We start from the raw sequence: 22530 nt of genomic DNA, 5'->3' as shown, positions 1-22530 counted from the left end.
AGCCTGCAATTTTTTGGGACTTCTTTTTCAAATGCCATAATATTGAATAAAGTAAGTAACCTCCCATAAAGGTTTATTTGCATTGCAATCAATCCTTAAATCAATACCTTTATTTAAATAGTTATAAAAAAATAATTTCTTTTTACAGTCATCTGCCACTAATTACTTTTGTAATATCCCTTCATTTTATATCTCTACCAAAAAATTGTAGATTTTCTCTTAAATATTAAACCGTTATCAAGTTAGAAAAAGTTTAGTTAAAATATCCACCTTAGAAACCTTATTTGCTAAGTTCTTAAGAATCCATATCATGTCATCTGTGTGTTTCTGAAAAATAAGCATATTCTTTAGAATTAATTCCTTTCCTCTTGATGCCTTCCATAACATAAAGTCAGTCTCCTTGAAAGCAAAAGAAAAACACAATTAACTAGCAAAATCAGTAATAACACAATTATTGTTTAGAATTACTATTCATCTGTCTCTAAATCTCTACCAAAGCCAGATTATTTATTAAATAATTTAAAAAGTAATTGTTGTCCTTTCTTTAGACATTTTAGTTTTAACTAATTACTATTATTGTCTCTCTGCCAAAGTCAAATAGCAAAATACAGTGTTCCCTCAGTTTAGCTGACCCCAGTGGATTTCATATGCAACAGGTCAAACAATTCAGTGACTAATACAAACGAGGCAAATACTCCATTTGGATCAGTATAGGTAATGCAAATTTGTGAAAAATGATCACCTCTCTTCCCCAATCAATACATATACCATTCTTTTAGGTGCTGTGATGTTTAACTATGGGTTTTTTGGATAACCTATGTATGCTTATACACGGTATTTATTTACTGCACAGAAGTAAGTTCAAGTTCAAGGCTTTTAGATGAGTGTTTATAAGATCAGTCACAAGTATAACATCTTAGAAATACTCTAAGCTGGGGGGTGGGGTGCATGTTCATTCCTTATTTAAATAAATAACGTGAGCAAGATGTTATTTTCTATATAAGTTGTGATTATATTTGGGTGTAAACTACTACTCTCAAGAAAGGTTGATAGTCCCACACCCTGAGTTTGATTTAACTACTATAATAATGGTACACTTTGTGTAATGTACATTCAGTTGATAAAATTCAACAGTATATAAAATCATTCTGGGTTCACAAAGTACTATTGTGTTATTACTGATTTTGCTAGTTAATTGTGTTTATCTTTTGCTTTCAAGGAGACTGACTTTATGTTATGGAAGGCATCAAGAGGAAAGGAATTAATTTTACAAACTAATCTGTTACTTGGACATCTTGAGTTTTTGAGAAAGATCTAAGTGAACTTTTCTAGCAAAAAGAAAATATATCAGCAACCTGTATAACTTGTGCATGATTGGCTGAGGTAATGCAGATAAATTCCTTGCTGTGAGGTATGAAGTAAGACACCTGATGTCATAATATGAGCCCCTAGCAATGCATGGTATTTACTTGTTAAAGGTGGAGGAAGAATGTGGAGAAAGAAGATATATTGGTCAAATATTGACTGAGAACTTTACTGGGATTTCTTAATACATAATAAAAGGCTCCCAGGTAAAATTTAAAATTATGTTAGGATGGTTGTCTGCTTTTTCTCTGATATATGTATTGTTACCATCTTATCTAAACTCAATGTGATTAGAAATAAAACTTGACAATGGTGCTAACTTATTTTAAAGTATTATGTTAAAAATGTCATACAGTATAAAATTCAAAGTTGACAAGTGAACACAGAAATTCCTGAAATCCAATTATCTACTTTTATGATAAAATAATGCATACAAGCAAAATGGTATGATATGTATAATGTTTTGAGAACTACAAAAGAACCTCATATAGACAAATTAGGCAACCAGTATTGGTAATCAATTTCTACTAAAATAATGGTAATAAGATTCTATTTAGGACGTTTTCTTATGTGAGCTAAACAATACATATATGAGGTGTAGAGCCTACAATTGCTGTTACTTGTATTGAATTGCACAAGTATATGGATATATTATTTTGGTTTGTTAAAAAGTTATTCAATTGGTGAAATAAAAATATTTTACCGATCCAAGTTTTAAACAGATAACAAGTAGCAAAAGGAAATGTTTTTAAATCATGAGAATGTATTCATCTTGCTAACTCACTGTTAAATAACACTACAGTTAATTTAATATTCACTAAGTAGCTTTTGTCACTTTGTAAAGGAATATAGCTCTCATTAGCAACCACAATTGGGATCGGTCATTAGGCAAAGCAGTTGCTAAGTGAAAGTATGACTGTGCTTGTGATCTTACATAAGCTTTTTGTTTCTAGACTAGTGAAGGCTGTAAATGTGAGGATTGAAAACATTATTTTTCAGCCCAATTGATGACTGACTACCTGTACAGGATTTTCACAAGTTACTAAAACTGACCAAATTGTAATAAATTTTCTTAATTTCCCTTTCCCTTAACTAGGTCAGAAACAAGAAGATAAAAATTTCATTTATATTCAGTGTAGTTGAAATACTGTTGAACAACTATGGAAGTAGAAAATGAACAGACAGACATCATTAATACAACAACAGGTAAGAAACTGAAAGAAAGCACAGTTAAAAAGCAGAAAGTATTCACCTTTTGTACAAGTATCTATGAATATATTTTATTGTACATTTAAGAAAAAATATATGTACATTCAGGAAAGGAAAAGCATAAAAAGGGGGAAAGAGTAGGAAAAGTAAAAAAGGGATTCACAAGTACAAAGAAATTAAAACTTTTCAACATTTCATTAATTGATTGTAACTAAACATATTTTAACATTTAAAAACATGAAAATTGCTTTTAAACTCTATGTAGATTATAAATCAGTGATGGCTAACCTTTTCAGCTTGGTGTGTCGAAAATCGGGAAAAAGTGTAGCCTTCCTCGGGTCGTGTGTCACTTCAAGAAATATCAATAATTTGGTTTATGACGGACTGGGCTGGGGTGATCACACAGGGCTGTGAAACTCGTCTCCCTGGTCTCAAGGCTGCAGGTGCAGGATGTGGGGATCGGCCACCTTACAGGGCTGTGAACCTCATGGATCTCCTTTCCTCCTGTAGCGTTCCTGAGGTAATGAAACTGACAAACCTCAGTTTATGGCGGTTAAAACTGGTTCTCTGCTGCAAAGATCTTGCGGCAGCGGTGACACCACGCCTCCACACAACAAGCAGGGAGCAGGGATTGGAGCAGAGCACAGGCAGCCTCTAAATGTGCAGGTTTTCCCCACACCAACAGGCGTGTCAGTCAAAGTGCCTCGGCGTGTCACAAGTGACACGCGTGTCATAGGTTAGCCATCACTGTTATAAATAGGATCAATAGTCAATACAATAAGTCATAAAATGAAATTGTAAACTATAAAATAAATCCTGTCCCTGCTACTAGATATCCATATTAATATAAGAAATCCTATCAAACTGAATATTAACAGTATATAAAGAGGACCTTATATTTTGGATGTGATACAAATGCATGCATAAAATTGTAATCTAGGATTGGTCTCTAAATTGAATTAAGTTCTTCTCCATATAATATTGACCAGACATTTTTCTATAGGATTTTTTTGGTTTAACTTTTCTTCCCCACAATGGCATGGCAGCTGTGTACAAGCAGCTCATAAACGTCTGTCTGTCTGTCTGTCTGTCTGTCTGTCTGTCTGTCTGTATCTATTTTTATATCTATCATGTATCCACCTATCTATCAAGTATCTATCTATCTATCTATCTATCTATCTATCTATCTATCTATCTATCTATCTATCTATCTATCTATCATATTGACCATTATATTTTTTCATGCAAGAGTGTGCCTTCTAGTTACTCTTAACTATCAACAACTGCCTAAACTAGTCCCTTGCATATATTTTTGGAAATGTTTTGACATGGTTTTCTTCCTAGACTGCGAGAAAGTAACTGGCCCAAAATCACCCAGTTGGTTTTATCCCTAAGGCAGGATTTTAACTTTGTGGCTTAAAAACGATATCAAACTGGCCCTCATCCTTTACAATAATATAGGTTTTAAAACAATATATACTGTAACTCATGTGACTTTTTAAGCAACATATGATAGGAAAATCTGTATCAATTTATGTAATCAATTAGATATCCTTGATTTTCAGAAATTTTGAATACTTACTGACAATTCCTCACCATATTTGAAATTCTGTCCTCAAGGGTGTACAACTACTCTTAGAACATTTCAAATAAAATAACCTCCATGCAGAACTACTTGGTTGAAAATTTGAGGCCAACTGATGGCTTCTTCATTTCATGAAAAAAGAGATATTTTGATGAACCCCCCTAGCGTAATATATGATTTATACCTGAAAGTAGTAGGTAATGCATGTGGTAGGATAGTCTGAAATTTTTAGAATGTAAATATATCATGCATGACATCCCACATTTTGAATTCAGAGCAATTGCTTCAAATTTGGAACAGGCTATTTGAAATACACACACACATATGCACACACTCTTAAGCATAATTGGACACCAAATTTTTGAAGAACTCATCTAACAGATCCAGAGCAGTTGGATCTATCAGTGGACCATTCTAACTAGTCCTCTGTAGTTGAAACCGCCTTCCATCCTTCTGAGATCAGTAAAATGAGGGCCCAGATTGTTGGAGGCAATATACTGACTCTAAACTGCTTAGAGAGAGCTGTAAAGCACTGTGAAGTGGTATATCTGTTATTGCTATTGTGTGGATCAAGGGGATCTGTGATCTATAGTTTGATGAGGAAGCAATTTGTCTGTTGCAAAATATTGATGTTAATGTCCTCCATGTTCAGGTCATAGCCCTTATCTACACAGAAGTATGGTCCAAGTATTTAATTTGTTTCAGCTGTAACATGAAGTTAAAACCATTAAGAAAATCTAATTTTGCAACATAGATAATTTTAAATATACCGTGCTGAATTGTGTGTTCCATTATGACTATAATGTACTCTCAAGAACATTAGTATGTGTTTTCAGGTTTGTGTTTTTTTCAGAGGAATAGATTATGCTGAAAGCTTGTGTGTGTGTGTGTGTGTGTGTGTGTTTCTTTTTTTAGAAGTGGATAATCTTAGTGATACTCCTTTTTCTGGTGATGAGGAAAATGTTGGACCTGATGAAATAAAAGTTGAAATCAATGGCAACTGGATCCCTGTAACATCTATTAATGAAGCTAAAATCAATGCCAGAGCAAAGAGAAGATTGAGAAAAAACTCCTCTAGAGACTCTGGAAGAGGTGACTCAGTGAGTGATACTGGTGAAGCTCTGAAAAGTGGAGTTGTTGTGCCAACAAGTCCAACGGGAAAATATCTTGATAGGCGGTCTCGATCTGGAAAGGGAAGGGGCCTACCAAAGAAAGGTGAGTGCTCTTCAGGTTTTTTTTTTTTAGCAAACAGCAGTGGGAGGGTGGTTTTTATTTTGCTTTTTTCTTCATGTCAGTCCTTTGTTGCCTTTGCTTAATTTAAGTAATAAGAAGATGAGCAGCAAAGAGATTTGAAAATCTAGAACTCTTAAATTTAATATTTGCCTTAGAATTCTTTGGGAAAAAAAATTAAGATTGCTAGTTTTAACATTGACAAATGTTGATACAGTTAATTTAAATGAAATGATGATTTTAAAACAAGTATATTTATTAAAAATGTGACATGTCATCTTGTCCAAAACACTGAAGAATTGTCAGCTGGGCACGTAACTTTTGAAGCTTGTGTGTGTGTGTGAGAGAGAGAGAGAGAGAGAGAAATGGGTTCACTTGAAATATTAGAGTGAGGTAATAAGAAAGTTGCTATATTCATCATTATAATCTGGTTTTTACATTTGGTCTTAAACTCACCCCACCCCTTTGGCCAGGTGGTGCAGGAGGCAAAGGTGTTTGGGGAACACCAGGGCAAGTATATGATTTGGAGGAAGTGGATATTAAAGATCCCAACTATGATGATGATCAGGTAAAAAAATGCTTAGTTTGTTCCTTAATTGTTCAGAATGAGTCCATATAATTTGCTTCCCTATTATGTACAATGATACTGTGATCACTAATTTATGCTTATGCAGAACTCTTCTGTGATTATTATATGTATAACTGGATGTGCAGGGCTTCAAAATTGATTTTAAAGAGATTTTTGAAATATGCAGGAGTAAGAATAAATTGTATTTTTTTACCTTCTGTTTTGACCATTATCCCTTCCTTATCCCCAACTTTTAAAATGTGAAGTTGTTTTTGAGCTCTGCTCCTGGTGACTTCATGGAAATATCCTTGTGGTCCTCCATTTACAACCATTTGTTTATTGAATACTAAAATTATAATGGTGCTGGACGAAGGGACTTAAGACCCAGCCTGCTGTGTGCCACCCTTAACGTGCATGGCAGTGCTGCAACTCCATTATTTTTCACCATTGACTGTGAGACTTTGGTTAACTAGATCCACTGATGTGCTGGGCATAACTGAGTCAGGCTGGAAGGCTTCAGTCATTAAGGCCCAGCAATGTGCAAGCCTTCTTCCTCCCCCTGGCACTGCTTAGAAGTCTGGTCTTTTCCCTGCTCCACCACTCCTGGAAGGTTCAGTGTTGCACAGGCCTCCTCTTCCAGTGTTGCAAAGGCCCCTCCCACCACTCTCTCACCACTCTTGAGAAGCCTCCATTAACTTCCCATGCCTGGAAGGCCACATCCGTGTAGGCCCAGCAGTATATGGGTCTCCCTCACTCCTGTTCCGAGCCAACCTTGAGAAAAATTGCTTCTCTAATCTTGAGGAAGATTGCCTTCACTATCTTTATAGCTGAGCCTCATACTGGCTGGCTGCACCTTTCAGCACCTAAAGGAAAGGGAAGGTAAGTAGACCAGTGTATTATGGGGCGGGAATGAGGCCGGGCATTTTAGGAGTGGAGGACAGGGATGAAGCCAACATGTTGCTGTGCCTAGCTGGCTGAGACCTTACGGGCTGAGTCATGTTTCTATATGCTAGTGGGCACCAGTTCTACAAAGATGTCCCTGACCTGCTCAGTCACTTAATGACTATAGTAGGGAGAGCTGGGATTGTTTGTTCAGCAAGGCAGTTGTGGATGTCTTGCTTAACAAGTACAATGTCCTATGACTAAAATTATGGATTTATTTGTGGACATAATTTGAGGACTAACTATAGTTGAAAATGATTTTCCACTCCCTTGTTCCAGGATGTTTCTTTGACTTCCCAGTTTAATTTATAGCCCTGATATTTTTCGGTTGTCTTATATTCTGTTGAATTATTATAAAAAGTAATATTCTGTTGAAGCCTGTTTGATTTTTGAGATCAACTAACTAAGGCTGTGTGTAATGCCAAATACATTTTAAAAGCTTGTACAAATCCTTGACTCCAAAGTAATCACCGTAAGTACCTTTGTTTTAAAATTTGTATATGTAGTTGGAGAGATATTCAGTACAGAAAAAAGGCCTTTTTTCTGGCCCAAGAATTGTGATAATGTTCAGATATATTTGGTAGTCTACCTTCAAGATTTTAACTGTACATTTTTTGTTAATTTGCCATAAGAGATTATGGTAGAAGAGGAGCAAAGTGGTGGCAGAAACCGCTAAGTAGTAGCAAAGGAAATATTCTTAATATCCAAATATGTTTGTTTAGTAAAGTATTTTGTCTTTGTTTGACATAGGATAACTGTGTCTATGAAACTGTAGTTCTACCTTTGGATGGAAAAGCATGTGAAAAAACACTTACTCCAATAATTCAAGAATATTTTGAACATGGTGATACTAATGAAGTAGCGGTATGTCTAATTACTTTTCAAAGGCAGATAATGATCAGTGAAGTTTAAAATGTTTTTGAAGAATGGAGTCTCTTAATCACTTAAATTTTACTGCATAATTTTAGTATATTTAATAAATACTGGTATAAATAAGATTTTTAAGAGTTTTGTCATGCTGTTTTCAGTCCTTTATGCTTTAGAATATAGCCATCCAGTTAAATATGTTTGTTGTTACCAGTATTATTAGATTTGAAATTGTTTATACCTGAAGTTGCACTTCAAGTTCAGGACAATTAACTTATTATGTATAACTAGAGATGGAACAGTGCCTTTCTGAATGTCCCAAAAATGTTCAGAACTCAAAAGTACCATGTTTTAGTTTAAAACCACCTTCTCTTTGTTCCCATCTAAAAAATTCCACAAATTTTGAAGCAAAAATATTTTCTGTCCATGAAATAAATTGAGTTACCAAAAGTTTTTCTCCACAAAATGGTCTTGTAAAAGAGGTAGCCTCATGAACTAATGTATTCCCTTGTGTTTATTCTGTAGAATATTCAAATTATAACACTGAAAAATAAAGTGACAGTTTACTTTCTACTCTTCTAGGAAATGCTGAAAGATCTTAATCTTGGTGAAATGAAATGTAGTGTTCCAGTGTTAGCTGTGTCATTGGCATTGGAAGGAAAGGCTAGTCACAGAGAAATGACTTCAAAACTTCTTGCTGACTTATGTGGGACAGTTATCTCCAAACATGATGTGGAAAAGTCATTTGACAGGCTTTTAAAAGACTTGCCAGAATTAGTACTGGACACTCCTAGAGCTCCACAGGTTGGTTTAGTACATCTGTTATCAGATGCTTCAATCCTAATCTGCATTGCTACTTCAAACAGAAGTATTTTAGATGTAAATATGAACAGTAGAATCTTCTTCAACTAAAGGTTTGGTTTCTGAAATGGATGGATTAGCCAAATTTGCCCAGTTTCAGAAGGTAAACTCTAGTGTAAGAGCATGGATTGTATCTCAAATTGGTATTCTGTGATATAAATTATATTGAATGTTCATTTCATTCTTATATGAATGAAATGAAGACCACCTGCATATGTAACATTTTGAATACTCTTGGTACTTATCTGTTTGTCTCAGAATGATTGGGTTGAAGATGTATTAGCTTGAGTTTACCAAAGCTTTCTGACAATTTACATTCTAACCACTCAGAACCATACTTTAGTATTGTAATATATATGCATACCATTTAAAAAAATCATAAAAATTACTTGTAACAGAATGAAATGGAATTTGCTATATTTACTTGCAAACATTTCCTAAACAAAGTGCTAATGATACTTTTAAGTGAAAAAGTGCATGAATTAATTTAAAATGAAAATGTTTTCATTTGGCAACTGTCTCTTGTCTTACACTGAATTCCCTGTACACCTACCGTATTTATCGGCGTATAACACGCACAGGCGTATAACACGCATCTTCATTTTAAGAGGGAAATTTCAGGAAAGCGCCCGTTTCACCCCACTCCCACCCCCCGCGCGCTTCAATCCACAGTGTCCCATTCTGCCTGCCTGCCTACCTGCCTTAGTTTCTGGTTGTTTGGGAGCAGCTTCGGCTGAGAATAATAACTATTCGCCTCTTTTACTCAGCCGAAGCTGTTCCGATTCAACCATTAACGAAGGCAGGCAGGCAGGCAGAGCAGAGCACTGCGGGCGGGCGGGCGGGCGGGGGGGGAGAAACGGGCGCTCAGAAGCCCCGCTTCTTTGAAGCAGTTTCTTCCTGTGCTGGTGGAGGAGCGAGAGAGCGACTGAGAGAGCTGACCCAGAGAGAAGGACAGGCTTCGAGTTGCTTCCTCCTCCCCTTCTTTCATTTGTGTCCTTGATCCCGATCCCAGCAGCATTCACCGAAGGCTTCTTAACATTATATCGGCGTATAACACGCATACATCATTTGCCCCCTATTTTCAGGGGGAAAAAAGTGCGTGTTATACGCCGATAAATACGGTATTTCCTTCAGTTTTGTCCTATATATTTGAATTGGAGGGAAAATCATGTGATCTGGAGTTAAGAGGTGGAAGTAAAAGTAAACATATCTTTTTTTCTCTAGCCTGAGCATTTCCAAATGTATGTTAAGCAACATTTTATATATACCTTTTATACATTTTATATACACCTTTATTAGCAATCATATGATGATTTGTATTAAGAACATTTTCATCATCTCTCTTTGTTAAGTCCCTATTGTCCCTAAATGGAGAGGTGGAAGAGTGTTTACATTTATTTGTGGATCTACTAACATACAGTTATTATTCATCTTGTGCCTCTGTTAAGCTGCAACTTGTTTAATACTATAGTACATTGACTAAATCACAATTGATTAATTGCAGTGATAGAAGTGGTATGTAAGTATGTGTATAAAATAGATGATGGTTTACAAATTATAATAGCTGGGTTTGAAAAACCTGTTAAGCTCCAACCAGACAAAACCTTGTAGTGGCTTAGTTAGATATTTTACCTAGTCTTAAATAAACTGAAAAGTAATTTATTTAAAATGTATTTATTTGCTTTTTGTTTTGAGAGGATAGGGCTGAAAATGGAGGTGTTACCTTGAGTGAGAGATGCAAGCTAACATGCTAGCTTTGCCTATGCTGCTGCATAGGCCAGCAAAGAAAACCAGTCTCTGTTTATTCCCCCATTTTATGGGTATAGTCTTGTTTAGTACAATATTGTATCTGTCTCAACTTTGCTCTGAAAAAATTGTTCCTTTTTTTTTTTACAGCTGGTGGGTCAGTTTATCGCAAGATCAGTTGGAGATGGGATATTATGCAATACTTACATAGATGGTTACAAGGGTACTGTGGATTGTGTTCAGGCTCGGTAAGTGGTCTGCCTTTCATATATCAGTCATGCATTACATCCTCTAGTTTTTAAATTCTTTATAATGCTAATTACAAATAAAAGTTAGGTAGTGATTATTTTTGTGATTTTGCAACAAAGTATGCCAAACACTGATAGCTAAAAGGACAAGATACAAGGAAAGACATGAACTTAATGGAAGGGATAGTGATAATGGATTTTAAAATTCATAAATAAATCCATTTATTAGATTTGTATGAAAATTACTGCAAATGTGGGGTAATACTATATATCAATATGAAATTGTCAAATGAGAACAGAAAATTCAAAGTACAAAATAAAGTTCTAGCTGGTTCAGACATACACAATGTTAAATGTTTTTATTTTTATCTTGATTAAAGAATACAAAGATTTCTTTATCTTAATTCTCATTACTACAAAACCCAAACTAAATTGTTCAAACTTGTACCACATACTAGTCATGTTTGGCTTTAGTCATGGTTTCTCAAAGAAGCCAAACTGCTTGGTTTTCACTTAAAGAACTTGGAGTTTATGGTGGTTATGATGTTGAATGGTAGTGGAAAGATTCAGGTTCAAATCCTTACTTGAGCTGGAATTCATTGGTTATGAACTTGGAACTAGCTATTGCTTTTAATTGTATCTAACAGGATTGTTGTTCTGAAAATAAAGTTTTGGAAAACTCATATGATGTCCATGTTTGAACTCTGAGAAGAGACAATGATATTTTGGAAGGCAAATTATACCTAATTTAAAAGCTGGGGAAAAAAACACATTTATTAATGACTCCTTGCCATGCTGTAGAAAAGTGTGATACTGAGAAGATTGCTAAATTATGCTTTAGTACTACTGTGTCTGACTGAATTTGTAATTTAAGATTTTCAGATAAAATTGTGATTATATTTATTTACAATTGCTTGCCCTGCATATTAAGAAACTCATTATAATCCATTTCTTTTATAGGGCTGCTCTGGATCGAGCTACTGTACTGCTGAGCATGAACAAAGGTGGAAAACGCATAGATAATGTATGGGGCTCAGGTGGTGGGCAGCAGTCTGTAAAACATCTTGTTAAAGAGGTAATTAACACCCAATGGTTTGTAATTGGTTCCATACTCAATCATGAATTCAAGATAATTCTGGCCTCAAGGACACATTTTTAAGCCCTTCATTCTTTTCTATCCTCACTTAGGTTGTTATCTATAAATATATAGATAAAGTATATAGATAAAATATATAGATAAAGAAAGCAAGTGGACAAACGTCTCCTACAACTTCTCATTTGTCCACTAAATCTTTAGACAACATTACTTTCGTGCAGTTCTTCCTGCTGCCTCAATCAAAGAAAGTATTAAAAAGCAATGAAGATAATAGCTAATTGTTCCACTTTTCTGTTTTCTCAGGGGTTGGAGCTTATACACTACTGTTGCAAAAGTGAAAGTACAAGGGGAAAAGAACAGCAAGATGACATTTTAGGAAGTACAGTAGCTGCTGCTTTCTTTTTCTATATTTACTCTCTCTGGGTTGTCAGTAACTTAGTCCTGCTGCCCAAAGAGACAAGTCAGGCAGCGGTTGAAGCCTCATTTTGGTTGCATGGAGGATCTGTTGAAGCCTCATTTTTCTTCTAGGGAAGATCTGTTGATTTTTTTTCTTTTTCTCTTATTAGTTTACATTACCACAAAACCCATAGTAAATTGAACTTCAAATTTTGTTTGAAGTGTATTAACTGGCTATAAATATGTGGTAATTGTTATTAAGAAAATCAGTTGCAGAATTGTTATAGACATTTTATAGTCCTTTATTTTTCTTTGTTACATTTTACTGTTTCTGCAGCTTTAAGAAGAAAAACAGTAAGCAGAGGAAGTTGCAATAGTTCTGTGCTGCTTGCTGTGAATTGGGTGGTAGGGAAAGAACACAGCATGTATTTGTGATGTTGCATGAAGTAATCTTATGGTGCAACCAATCAAGCATTAGCACGGTGTGTTTGTGCCTTATTGGCTCCTACATCTAAAGTCAGATCTGACAATAGAGAAAAAAAACAGCCCTGTGAAATATACAGGCAGACCCCCATGAACAACAAGTTCCATTCTCAGTCTATCCTCAACTTTACATTATGTATAAGTCAAAACTCGTACTTAAGAACGGATAACATTTCTTTCCTTGAGCTGAAGAACCGCTGAAACTATGCAATGTGTTTATACACTGCTGAAAACAGGCTTTATATTAAAAATGTGTGGCATATACATACCGTATATTTAATGTAGACTATTTGTTAATTTTATATATTATTTAATTATTGTACAACACTTCGTCAGTTCTTCTAAGATGGGCAACTGCAAATTGATTAATAATTTAAATTTTATATTTGATATAATTATATACATGCATTTATACAAAGTATGTTGATCACCTACACAAAAATTATAATTTAGACTAGAAAATGACCCTTGTATTTTGTACTTCTAGCACCTCAGCATAATGAGATTTTTAAAAGAATAAAACACTGCATGGATTTTTTATGACTTCATATTAACTTTATTCCTATAAATGGTATATCAAAAATCATGACCTATATATAGACAGTTTATCACATAAAAATACATTAAATGTTTGAATTGGTTGCTATTTTCTTCTAAACACTGGCTTGTTCGTTTGATGCATGACTTTTGGACATTTCTAAGTACAATAACGTTTCCTTTAAATAATGTTCATAAATATATTAATAAAATAATGATATTAATAAAACATGGTGACTGTGGGGTCTGACTTGTGTGTGTGTGTATGTATTTATGTATGTATATATTTATTTGTTTGCAAGTTGGGACTGAGAAATTCAAAGAAAATAGTAACCGAAACATAATAAAAATATATAATTGTTATAGACTGTGAAGATATGTATATAATAAATGTATAAATATTACTGTGTGCTGTTCGCATTTTATGATTGTTTTTTATTTTTTGCATATGAAATGGAAATGTAGATTTACATCCTTATAGGTTTTAGAAAAAACTTAGTTTTCTTAGCCTAATATAGTGTTATCTTTTTAATTCAATAGATTGATATGCTGTTGAAGGAGTACCTCCTTTCAGGAGATGTTTCTGAAGTGGAACGTTGTCTTCAAGAGTTAGAAGTACCTCATTTTCACCATGAACTTGTATATGAAGTAAGGCAGGAATAAAACATAAAAATTGGCAGTAGTAATTTAATTGTTTAATAATCAAAAAATATAAACATATAGGAAAGATTATGACTAGGTAGTTTATATAATTATACTATCTGTAATGGTTGTCAAGCTACTTCTTGTAAGCAGCCTAGGGTACATAACAGCAATAGCACTTAGACTTATATACCGCTTCACAATGCTTTACAGCCCTCTCTAAGTGGTTTATACAGTCTGCATATTGCCTCCAACAATTTGGGTCCTCATTTTGCCCACCTCTGAAGGATGGAAGGCTGACTCAATCTTGAGCCTGGTGAGATTTGAACTGCCAAATTGCAGTCAGCAGAGGTAGCCTGCAGTACTGCACCTAACTACTGTGCCACCACTGCTCATAAAATACTATTTTAATAGCTTATTTTGATAAACATACATTTTAAATAAGTTCCTTTCTGCAGTAAGTGATCCTGTCCAAGCTCATTCAAATGTAATGAAAAACCTAAAACTCTTTAAGAATGCTGAATATTCTAGATTTAGCCTCTGGTTATCTGCAAGTAAGATGGAAATACCTACTACCTGAAATCATGGAGGGCAGCTGCCAATAATGTTGGAATATTCTAAGTGGACTGGTGAATATGACACAACAGAAATCTTGCCTGAATTCTTTTATAAATTTAAAATGTTTATAAACATTTTGTATATGCATATATTTTATATTATTGAAGCAATTTTTTTGTCAAAAATGAACCTGAATAACAAAGTGTGATTGGATAGCATCAACTTCTTCAATTCTAGCCTCTTTTTGACCCTGATGCAATAGCTAGGGCCTTCTCTATAGTTCAGCAATTTAAAAATACATATTTTTTTAACCATTGTAATTAAAAATTAAATTTATATTTACATTTTAGGCAGTTGTGATGGTTTTGGAATCAACTGGAGAAACAAACTTTAAAATGATGCTCAGTTTGTTGAAATCCCTCTGGAGATCTGCTGTCATCACTATGGACCAAATGAAAAGAGTAAATGTGCATTATACATTCCCAAGTATTATCCATTAATATTTTAATGCTTGATAGATTACACCTATTTGTATTCACCAAGTCACATTAATAGCTCTGTTCTAAATTAAGATTAGATAACAAAATGTTTGTTTTGTTACATAACTTGAAAGTATACATTAAAAAAAATAATGGAAACTGCTTTGCAGATCAATGTTAGAACATCTGAGTTTATTTTGATTGGGCAGAAATCTTTGCCATTATTTGCTACTTGACCTATTTATCAGAAAATGCTCTATTTTAGAGCTTTATTTATTGAAATGAAAATTTAAAGGTAATATGAAGATTGACTATACAGAATCGGTCTGAGATAAATTCTAAATACTTCCACCTAATATTGATGTTGCAGGGTTATGAACGTGTTTATCATGAAATCCCAGACATTAATCTTGATGTTCCACATTCATATTCTGTACTTGAGCGATTTGTAGAGGAATGCTTTAGTGCTGGAATAATTTCAAAACCATTAAGGGATCTCTGTCCTTCCAGGTAAACATTTAAGTATATGTGTATTTGTCTGTATATTTATGTTCGTATGTTTCAGAAATAACTAAAAAGTATGTTGCAAAAGGTTCTTATTCATTATTCATGTGAACGTCTCAGAAATGTGAATAACCCTTTTAAAGCTAGTATTCAAATGTCTATCATATAGACTTGTCCATATTTTGTTGATAATGGGCAACTTGTGTGTCCAAAACTATGTTGCTTAAAACTGTCTATAAAACCATTTATAATTCTAAATAATGACATGTTGATGTCTTTATTAAGACTACATGACATATTGCTGCTGAAACACCAGCAGCATATAAAATTATAAGCACCATACAAAATTTTTATTACTGTTGCACTATTTGTTAATTACATATAATTAAAAACCTGCATTTCCTTTCCCATATTGAATCTTTTGTATTTTGCTTTTATTTGGATTAATACTTTATCTGCATTGCTAGGTTGCAGTTAGGCACAATGTGCAGATAGCTAAAGTCTCACTTATTCAAACCATTAAGGTAAATTTTTTACATTTGTATTTACATTTATTTATTTTTGCAAGACTAGACATATTGCCAGATTCTCTTCTGAGCTCCGCCATATTTTTTGCCAAATACTTTTACATAATATTTGAAACATTCTGTAATTAAATTAAGGGTAAATTCAATTTTTATTTATTAAAACTATTCTGCTTTTCATTTGGTTATGAAGAAAAGTGCTTTTTCTTGGAATCTCTGTTTAGCCTTAATTATGCCAGAGTTTCTTCATAGCTTAATGGTGGCCTTAGCTATTTATTCCTTTTACCAATCTTAATCTTACAAGCAGAAAACCTGGTAATTAAAGTCTGTATGTAGCTGATGTACCCTTGATCAGTTGTTTACTTAATGTATAATTTCCCCAGATTGATGGATAACTCTCTAGTCATGTAAAATAATAGTGGAGATGCTGAAATGATATCTGTATTTTTTTTTTAGGGGAAGGAAACGCTTTGTAAGTGAAGGAGATGGAGGACGTCTGAAGTCTGAGAGCTACTGAATACGTGAATGAACTCTTGCAGCTGTAGATGTTTAAAGGGAATATATGTGTATATATTCTATAGTAATAGTTGCTTAGCACAGTTCATTTATTTTTAAAAGATGCACTTGTTTGGGGCACTAATAATTTCTGACGGTTATATAAACTTGTGTTCATGCAAGAAATCTTCCAACTTTCATTTCTCTGACCTATAGTTGGACAGAACAAATAACCAGATTTCTATGGAAATTTGCAAAAACAAGGCAATCTTTTATTAAGTGCCGTAAATTCATTCCAATCATTCCATGTTTTGCATTAATGCCTGCTTGCAGCTCCTTTCTTTTGAGGACAGCATTTTGTGATAAAATCATTGGTTTATTCAAAGCAATGGGTTATATTAAGCTGCTAGACCTACTTTGCTGCTACCAAGACAGAAAAAAGTTACTTGTTTTAAAGGAGCTAAGACATTTAGTATGATCAAAACATATTTTTCAGAGGACGATCTTGGTCTTTAGTTCAGCAAATGGTGGCTGGAACATCTATTCTTTTTCTATAAAACTGGAAAAAGGGTAATTATAGAGTATATTGTAAAATAAATTTGTGGAGCAAATTCTTAACTTCTAGAAGTACCTGTTGATTTACATTGAAAATTATATCTAAATCTCTCACCTTAGTCCTAAAAGGAGGTACATGTTCGTATATTACTTGATTTCATCAGTGAACTAAATTTGGGAATAAACAAGCACAATGCATGTATAATTACATTCTTCCTTTTTTTACATACCTTTAGTATGTTGGGAATATGTTGTAAACTAGGTTCCACTGAGACTACAGTAATGCTATACAGTCATGATATCCTGATGTTCCTTTTTCATAAACATTGTTCATTGGGGCAACTTTCCCTTTGCCCGATGCAATTTACTAATCTGAGCAGTTGTGGAGTCATAAAAATTATTCCAGTAATATGCCAGAAAGGTTGGAGTTGAATGTTTAGAAGTTTAAGGCTGGATCTGGGAAGAGGAAGCCTCTAGAAAGCATACTACTCTCTTTTCCATTAATAAATTTCAGTAGATTTGAGGTTTCTTCAATGTGTTTGCTTTTTAGAAATACCTTTGCTATATTCAGACCTGAATGCTGAAAGCCTACTAGCTAACTTAATTACAATAATTGTAAGTGGGGACTGATTAGTCTTTCTAAAGCATCCTCTTACTCTCTTTATGCTCAGAGTAGTGTTTTTCCCCACTTCATAATTTATGTCTTGTGAGGACAATATTCCAGATGAATATTAAATACATCATAAGGCCTCTAATAACAATCATTACTCTTGAACTTTCTAAATCTGGTTTACACTGAGTCATGATTTAAAAGCTGTATTCATGTAACACATAAAGTCAAAATCAAGAAATCACTTTATGGCTCAGCATATATGAAACCTTGGTAGCAAAACTGTTTATTCAGAAATTCCACTAATGTTATAACAAGATATGCAGCCTGTAAAGCAAGAAGCTGAATATAACTTTGATAGTTTTCCAGATATTTACAAATTATAACACATGTAAACATTTATCTAAAATGCATTTGATAAAAATATTTCATCTTGTTGTCCATAAGTCATTGTATTGCTACATACACTAATATAGACCCAGTAGGAAAATCATATAGATTTTTTATTGATCAAGAGCAGATGTTGAACACTGCTGTGCAGCTTGTTCCTGTTGTTGAATAATTTCCTGTGCTTCGCGTTGCATTTTCTCAAGTTTTTCCAAAGTAACAGATTTTAATGGCAGCAATTTAGGCTTGCACATCACCATGGTAGTTACATCTTCTACTGCTAACATCCCTAAAGCAATAAAAATAGATGTCTAATAATATCAAAGAATAAATTCAGATATATTGAGATTAAACAGATTCAAATATTACAGTTCCTGTTCGGATCTCATAAAATTATTGATGTGTATATCCGTGTATATGTAAATACTGCAAAATAGGGGCTGATTTTTCACACAAGACAATCACATTAAGAGATTTCCAACTTCACACTCAAAATGGAATCACAGCATTTTAGCTGGCAAAATCGACTTCAGAAAGGGATAATTTAAAAGACAGAAGTCCACACAGCCAGAAAAATTGACTGCTGCTGCTTTAAGGCAAAAACAAACTTGTTTTGTAATTGTTAAGTTGGAAAATAGAATTCATCCAATCTACCTTTTGACTATCTTTGGTCTAAACCAAGTTCTAGTAGGTGAATCTTGCTATTTGAACAAAATCACTCATATCTTCAGTCTGAAATAAGCTTCCATCTATGTCATATAGACTACTTTAAAAGGAAATGGTATTATTGCCAAGAAGGAAACGTGTGTATTTTTCATATAATATAGAATGATAAATTACTAGTTATCTGTAATTACTTTGTGACTTTATTAAACTAATTTTTATAACTTACCAACTCACACAGAGGTGATTCCAAACAACTTACAACATTTAAAAATCCCCACATAAGCTCCCCCCCTTAATTTAAAGTAATAAGTGCAGAATTCTTACAAAGGACTCTGGAGAACATTAAGGTGGATTTTGCTGCTTCCCCCCATCCTTAGTAATAAATGCTGCTTACCTTGCTTGGGCAAAACCTCACGAAACTTTGATTCAGACATTTTGAAGGTGACAAGGTATAAATTTCTGATTACAAATCAGGAAATTCCTGTAAAGATAAATATTAGTTGTTCAACTTAGTACCGTTATTAAAAACTAATTTCCATGATTCAAAACTTCACAAAAATGCTCCGATTAATCAATCGGGCCTGGCATCTCATCATCTCATCTCTGAAAAATTACACAATTAAAATGCCTAGAAATGAAGCTTCAAGCTTACAGCAACCAGAAACGCAAAACACTTTTCCGCCCTTTACATGGTCCGTGGCTTGAGCCTGCGCCTTGAGGGGCTCCACAGCTGCTTTTGGCCGGAAAAGAAGGAAACCTCTGCTTCAAAGGCAGCAAAGTGCTGCCATCCCCTCTCCTCTTCGTTCTCGTCCCCTGATCTCATTCCGCGATTATTGGCCCGCCTTACTTTCTTTTCCCTCCGGGCACCGGGCTCAGCCTTGGAGACCTTCCCGGGAGTCGTTCACCGCAGACTTCGTGAACGCCCGTGTCTCGCAGCGCTCTCCTTTTCCTACCCGACTACCGTCAACGGAATTCCTTGCCTGTCATGGGAACGATAGAGAGGTGGCGCGCCGAACTCAGCCAGGGCGCTGCCATATTGGCTAAAAGCGGAAAAGGCTTTGTTGCTCTTAGCAACAGATGAGTAAAAGGCCGAAGAGAAAAAGAGCTTTCACATCCGCATCGCGAGAAAGCTGCATTTTATCCTGCTTTAGGATGATTAGAGCGCAGTTGGGAGTACGAGGTCGGGTCTGAGTACCGCATTACTGATTGTATAAGCGTGGAGAAGCGGGAGCGGACTCAGAAAATACCTACCAAGGCCTAGTTAAGGAAGCTGGAGATGTTTATCTTAACAAAAGAGAAAGTTAAAGGCAACGTACGGTCGCCGTGCTTTGTATAGTTTGACTTCGATCAGTGTTCAAACTTGGCCACTGTAAGATAAGTGGACTCAGCAGGCTGGCTGAGGAACTTTGAGAGTTGAAATCCACACATCTTAAAATTGGCAAGTTTAAAAAGCACCGATTTAGATTATCCTCTGATGCTATTAATTAGATTGTTCATTATTGTCTTTCTCCTTTTGTTGCTTTTAATTCTGTGCTTGGAAATGGACAGATCGAATGATGTAAACATTCTTAAAGAGCCATTTAGTGACCATGTCTGTAAATAGATTTATATTTCATATTAATTAGGTTCAACATTTCAAAACTCTTTTTAGAATTCATACCTTTCATTTTCTCACAAGGAAGCAGGCTATTTCATACCTTTCAAGAAGCCAATAGTTTACTATGTGTTGTAGAAAAGTAGCTTGAACGAATTGCTGTTTCAGTTCAAATGAAACAAAAGCAGGCAACTTTTTTTTCTTCCTATCCACAGTGGTATTATAGGCTTCTTCATGAATTGAAAAATAAAAAATGATTGGGAATAGGGAAAGCAAACACACAATCTTAAACAAAATATATGATATCATGGGAAAGATGGAACTGGGATGTCCATAACAGGTACTTATGTACTGTATCTGCATAGTTTCCAAATCCAATTTTGCCTCTTGAATCTGGATCTATGCATAGGCCTACAGCAGGGGTGGGCAAAGTACGGCCCGCGGGCCACATCCGCCCGTTGGTCTGTCCATGCGGCCCGCCCCTGAAAAAAATCGCTGCCATTGGTCTGTCCAATGCGGCCCGCCCCTGAAAAAAAATCGCTGGGCGTGGCGTAATTGCCCTGTGCGCGTGGCCCCCAAAGCTGCAAAACAGTGCGGAGCGATCTAGGGTTAGGAAAGAAAAGAAATTTGCAAAGGCCTCGGCTGGGAGTTGAAATCACCTTTGAGTGCGACCTCTCCGAAGGTGAGTCCCCCCGATCCCCTTTTTTTCCGGGGCTTCAGGCTTAAACTTTGCAAAGGCAAAGCTTGCAGGCTGGAGCGTCTTCCCGCCGAGGAGCGGGAAGGGTTCCACCGGCGGGCGGGGCGGGCTGCTTGGAGCCACCTAAAGCCAGGCCGCTGCTGGTGGAGTTTTGCCCTGCCTTGGTGCCCCGCTTCCCGGCTTGGCGGTCCTGCTCGGGTGGCACTTTAAAAGCCTGCTCCCAGCACCGAGCAACTTCCCAGCAACTTTCGGCGTTTTCACTCGCGGGCGCCGCGCCTGGCCCCGCGCCGTGGGGAAGCCCGGCGGGCAGGCGGGCTGCTTGGAGGAGGCGACCGGCGGCGCTCCGGCTTCCCTCTGCCATGCGGCTCGGGCGGCGCAGCGCCCAGCAAAGCAAGCAAAGTGCTGGGAAGTTGCCTCGGTTTTCCGGGCTTTGCAAAGGCAAAGTTTGCAGGCTGGAGAGTCTTCCGCTGAGGAGCGGGAAGGGTTCCGCCCGGCGGGTGGGGCGGGCTGCTTGGAGCGGGCTGCCGTGCTGCTCAGGGTGAGGCGTGAGCGCCCACGAGTTAAAACGAAGCCGCAAGTTGCTGGGAAGTTGCTCGGGTGCTGGGAGCAGGCTTTTAAAAGTGCCGCCCGAGCAAAGTTTAAGCAGCCCGCCCGCCCACTGGGCGGAACCCTTCCCGCTCCTCGGCGGGAAGACGCTCCAGCCTGCAAACTTTGCCTTTGCAAAGCCCTGGAAAACCGAGCAACTTCCCAGCAACTTTCGGCTCGTTTTAACTCACGGGCGCTCACGCCTGGCGGAGAGGAAGCCCGGAGCCTCCTCCAAGCAGCCTGCCCGCCTGCCCGGGCTTCCCTTCGCCGCGCGGCTCGGGGCCAGGCGTGAGCGCCCACGCAGTTAAAGGAAGCCAAAAGTTGCTGGGAAGTTGCTCGGATTTCCGGGCTTCCAGGCTTAAACTTTGCTCAGGCGGCACTTTAAAAGCCTGCTCTCAGCACCCGAGCAACTTCCCAGCAACTTTCGGCTTCCTTTTAACTCGCGGGCACTCGCGCCTGGCCCCGAGCCGCACGGCGGAGGGGAATCGGGCGGGCGGGCGGGCGGACTGCTTGGAGGAGGCTCCGGGCTTCCCTCCACCAGGCACAGCGCCTGCGAGTTAAAAGGAAGCTCAAAGTTGCTGGGAAGTTGCTTGGTTTCCAGGGCTTCAGGCTTAAACTTTGCAAAGGCAAAGTTTGCAGGCTGGAGCGTCTTCCCGCCGAGGAGCAGGAAGGGTTCTGCCCGGCGGGTGGGCAGGCTGCTTAAACTTTGCTCGGGCGGCACTTTAAAAGCCTGCTCCCAGCACCCGAGCAACTTCCCAGCAACTTTCGGCTTCCTTTTAACTCGCGGGCGCTTGCGCCTGGCCCCGAGCCGCGCGGCAGAAGGGAAGCCTGGTGGGTGGGCAGGCTGCTTGGAGGAGGCGACCGGCGGTGCTCCGGCAGCAGCAAGAGGCAGTTTCCCGGCTCCACTCAGGTGTCCGGATGGGGCTGTCAGGAGTTGCTACCGCCGCGCAGCTCAGGCGGCTCCAGTCCCACGTTGCCTTGGGAAGGAAAAGGCAAAACCAGGAGCCGCTGAGCCTGAGCCTCTGGTGCCGCTGCTCCGTTGCAAAGCACCGCCGCAGCTCTTTTTGCCTTTCCCTTCCCGAGGCAACGCGGACTGGAGCA

The 22530-nt window shown here is 37.1% G+C and overlaps 1 protein-coding gene across 12 annotated transcripts in view; it reads left to right on the top strand.

The window, feature by feature from the left end:
* The window catches only part of PDCD4 (programmed cell death 4), a 31372-nt gene extending 14277 nt beyond the window's left edge, over nt 1–17095 (top strand). For 5 of the 12 annotated variants that reach the window (XM_026672257.2, XM_087964560.1, XM_087964556.1 and 2 more), the window contains 12 exons: nt 1220–1383; nt 2462–2571; nt 5075–5374; nt 5863–5957; nt 7650–7763; nt 8349–8570; nt 10524–10621; nt 11582–11696; nt 13674–13781; nt 14684–14794; nt 15183–15322; nt 16297–17095. In XM_026672257.2, coding sequence (XP_026528042.2) covers nt 2526–2571; nt 5075–5374; nt 5863–5957; nt 7650–7763; nt 8349–8570; nt 10524–10621; nt 11582–11696; nt 13674–13781; nt 14684–14794; nt 15183–15322; nt 16297–16357 — 1410 coding nt within the window. In that variant the 5' untranslated portion in view covers nt 1220–1383; nt 2462–2525 and the 3' untranslated portion in view covers nt 16358–17095. Of the gene's footprint in view, nt 1–1219; nt 1412–1478; nt 1572–2461; nt 2572–5074; nt 5375–5862; nt 5958–7649; nt 7764–8348; nt 8571–10523; nt 10622–11581; nt 11697–13673; nt 13782–14683; nt 14795–15182; nt 15323–16296 lie in introns of all 12 variants that reach the window. The other 7 variants (XM_026673045.2, XM_087964564.1, XM_087964563.1 and 4 more) reach the window with 2 other exon arrangements.
* The last annotated feature ends 5435 nt before the right edge of the window (nt 17096–22530 follow it).

Source organism: Notechis scutatus, chromosome 4 (assembly GCF_049901735.1).
Source record: "Notechis scutatus isolate UNSWTSFEM ecotype Mainland chromosome 4, rNotScu1.2, whole genome shotgun sequence".
Lineage (NCBI taxonomy): Eukaryota > Metazoa > Chordata > Lepidosauria > Squamata > Elapidae > Notechis > Notechis scutatus.
The sequence above is the reverse complement of the archived record's forward strand: the minus strand, read 5'-3'. Positions and strand labels throughout refer to the sequence as shown.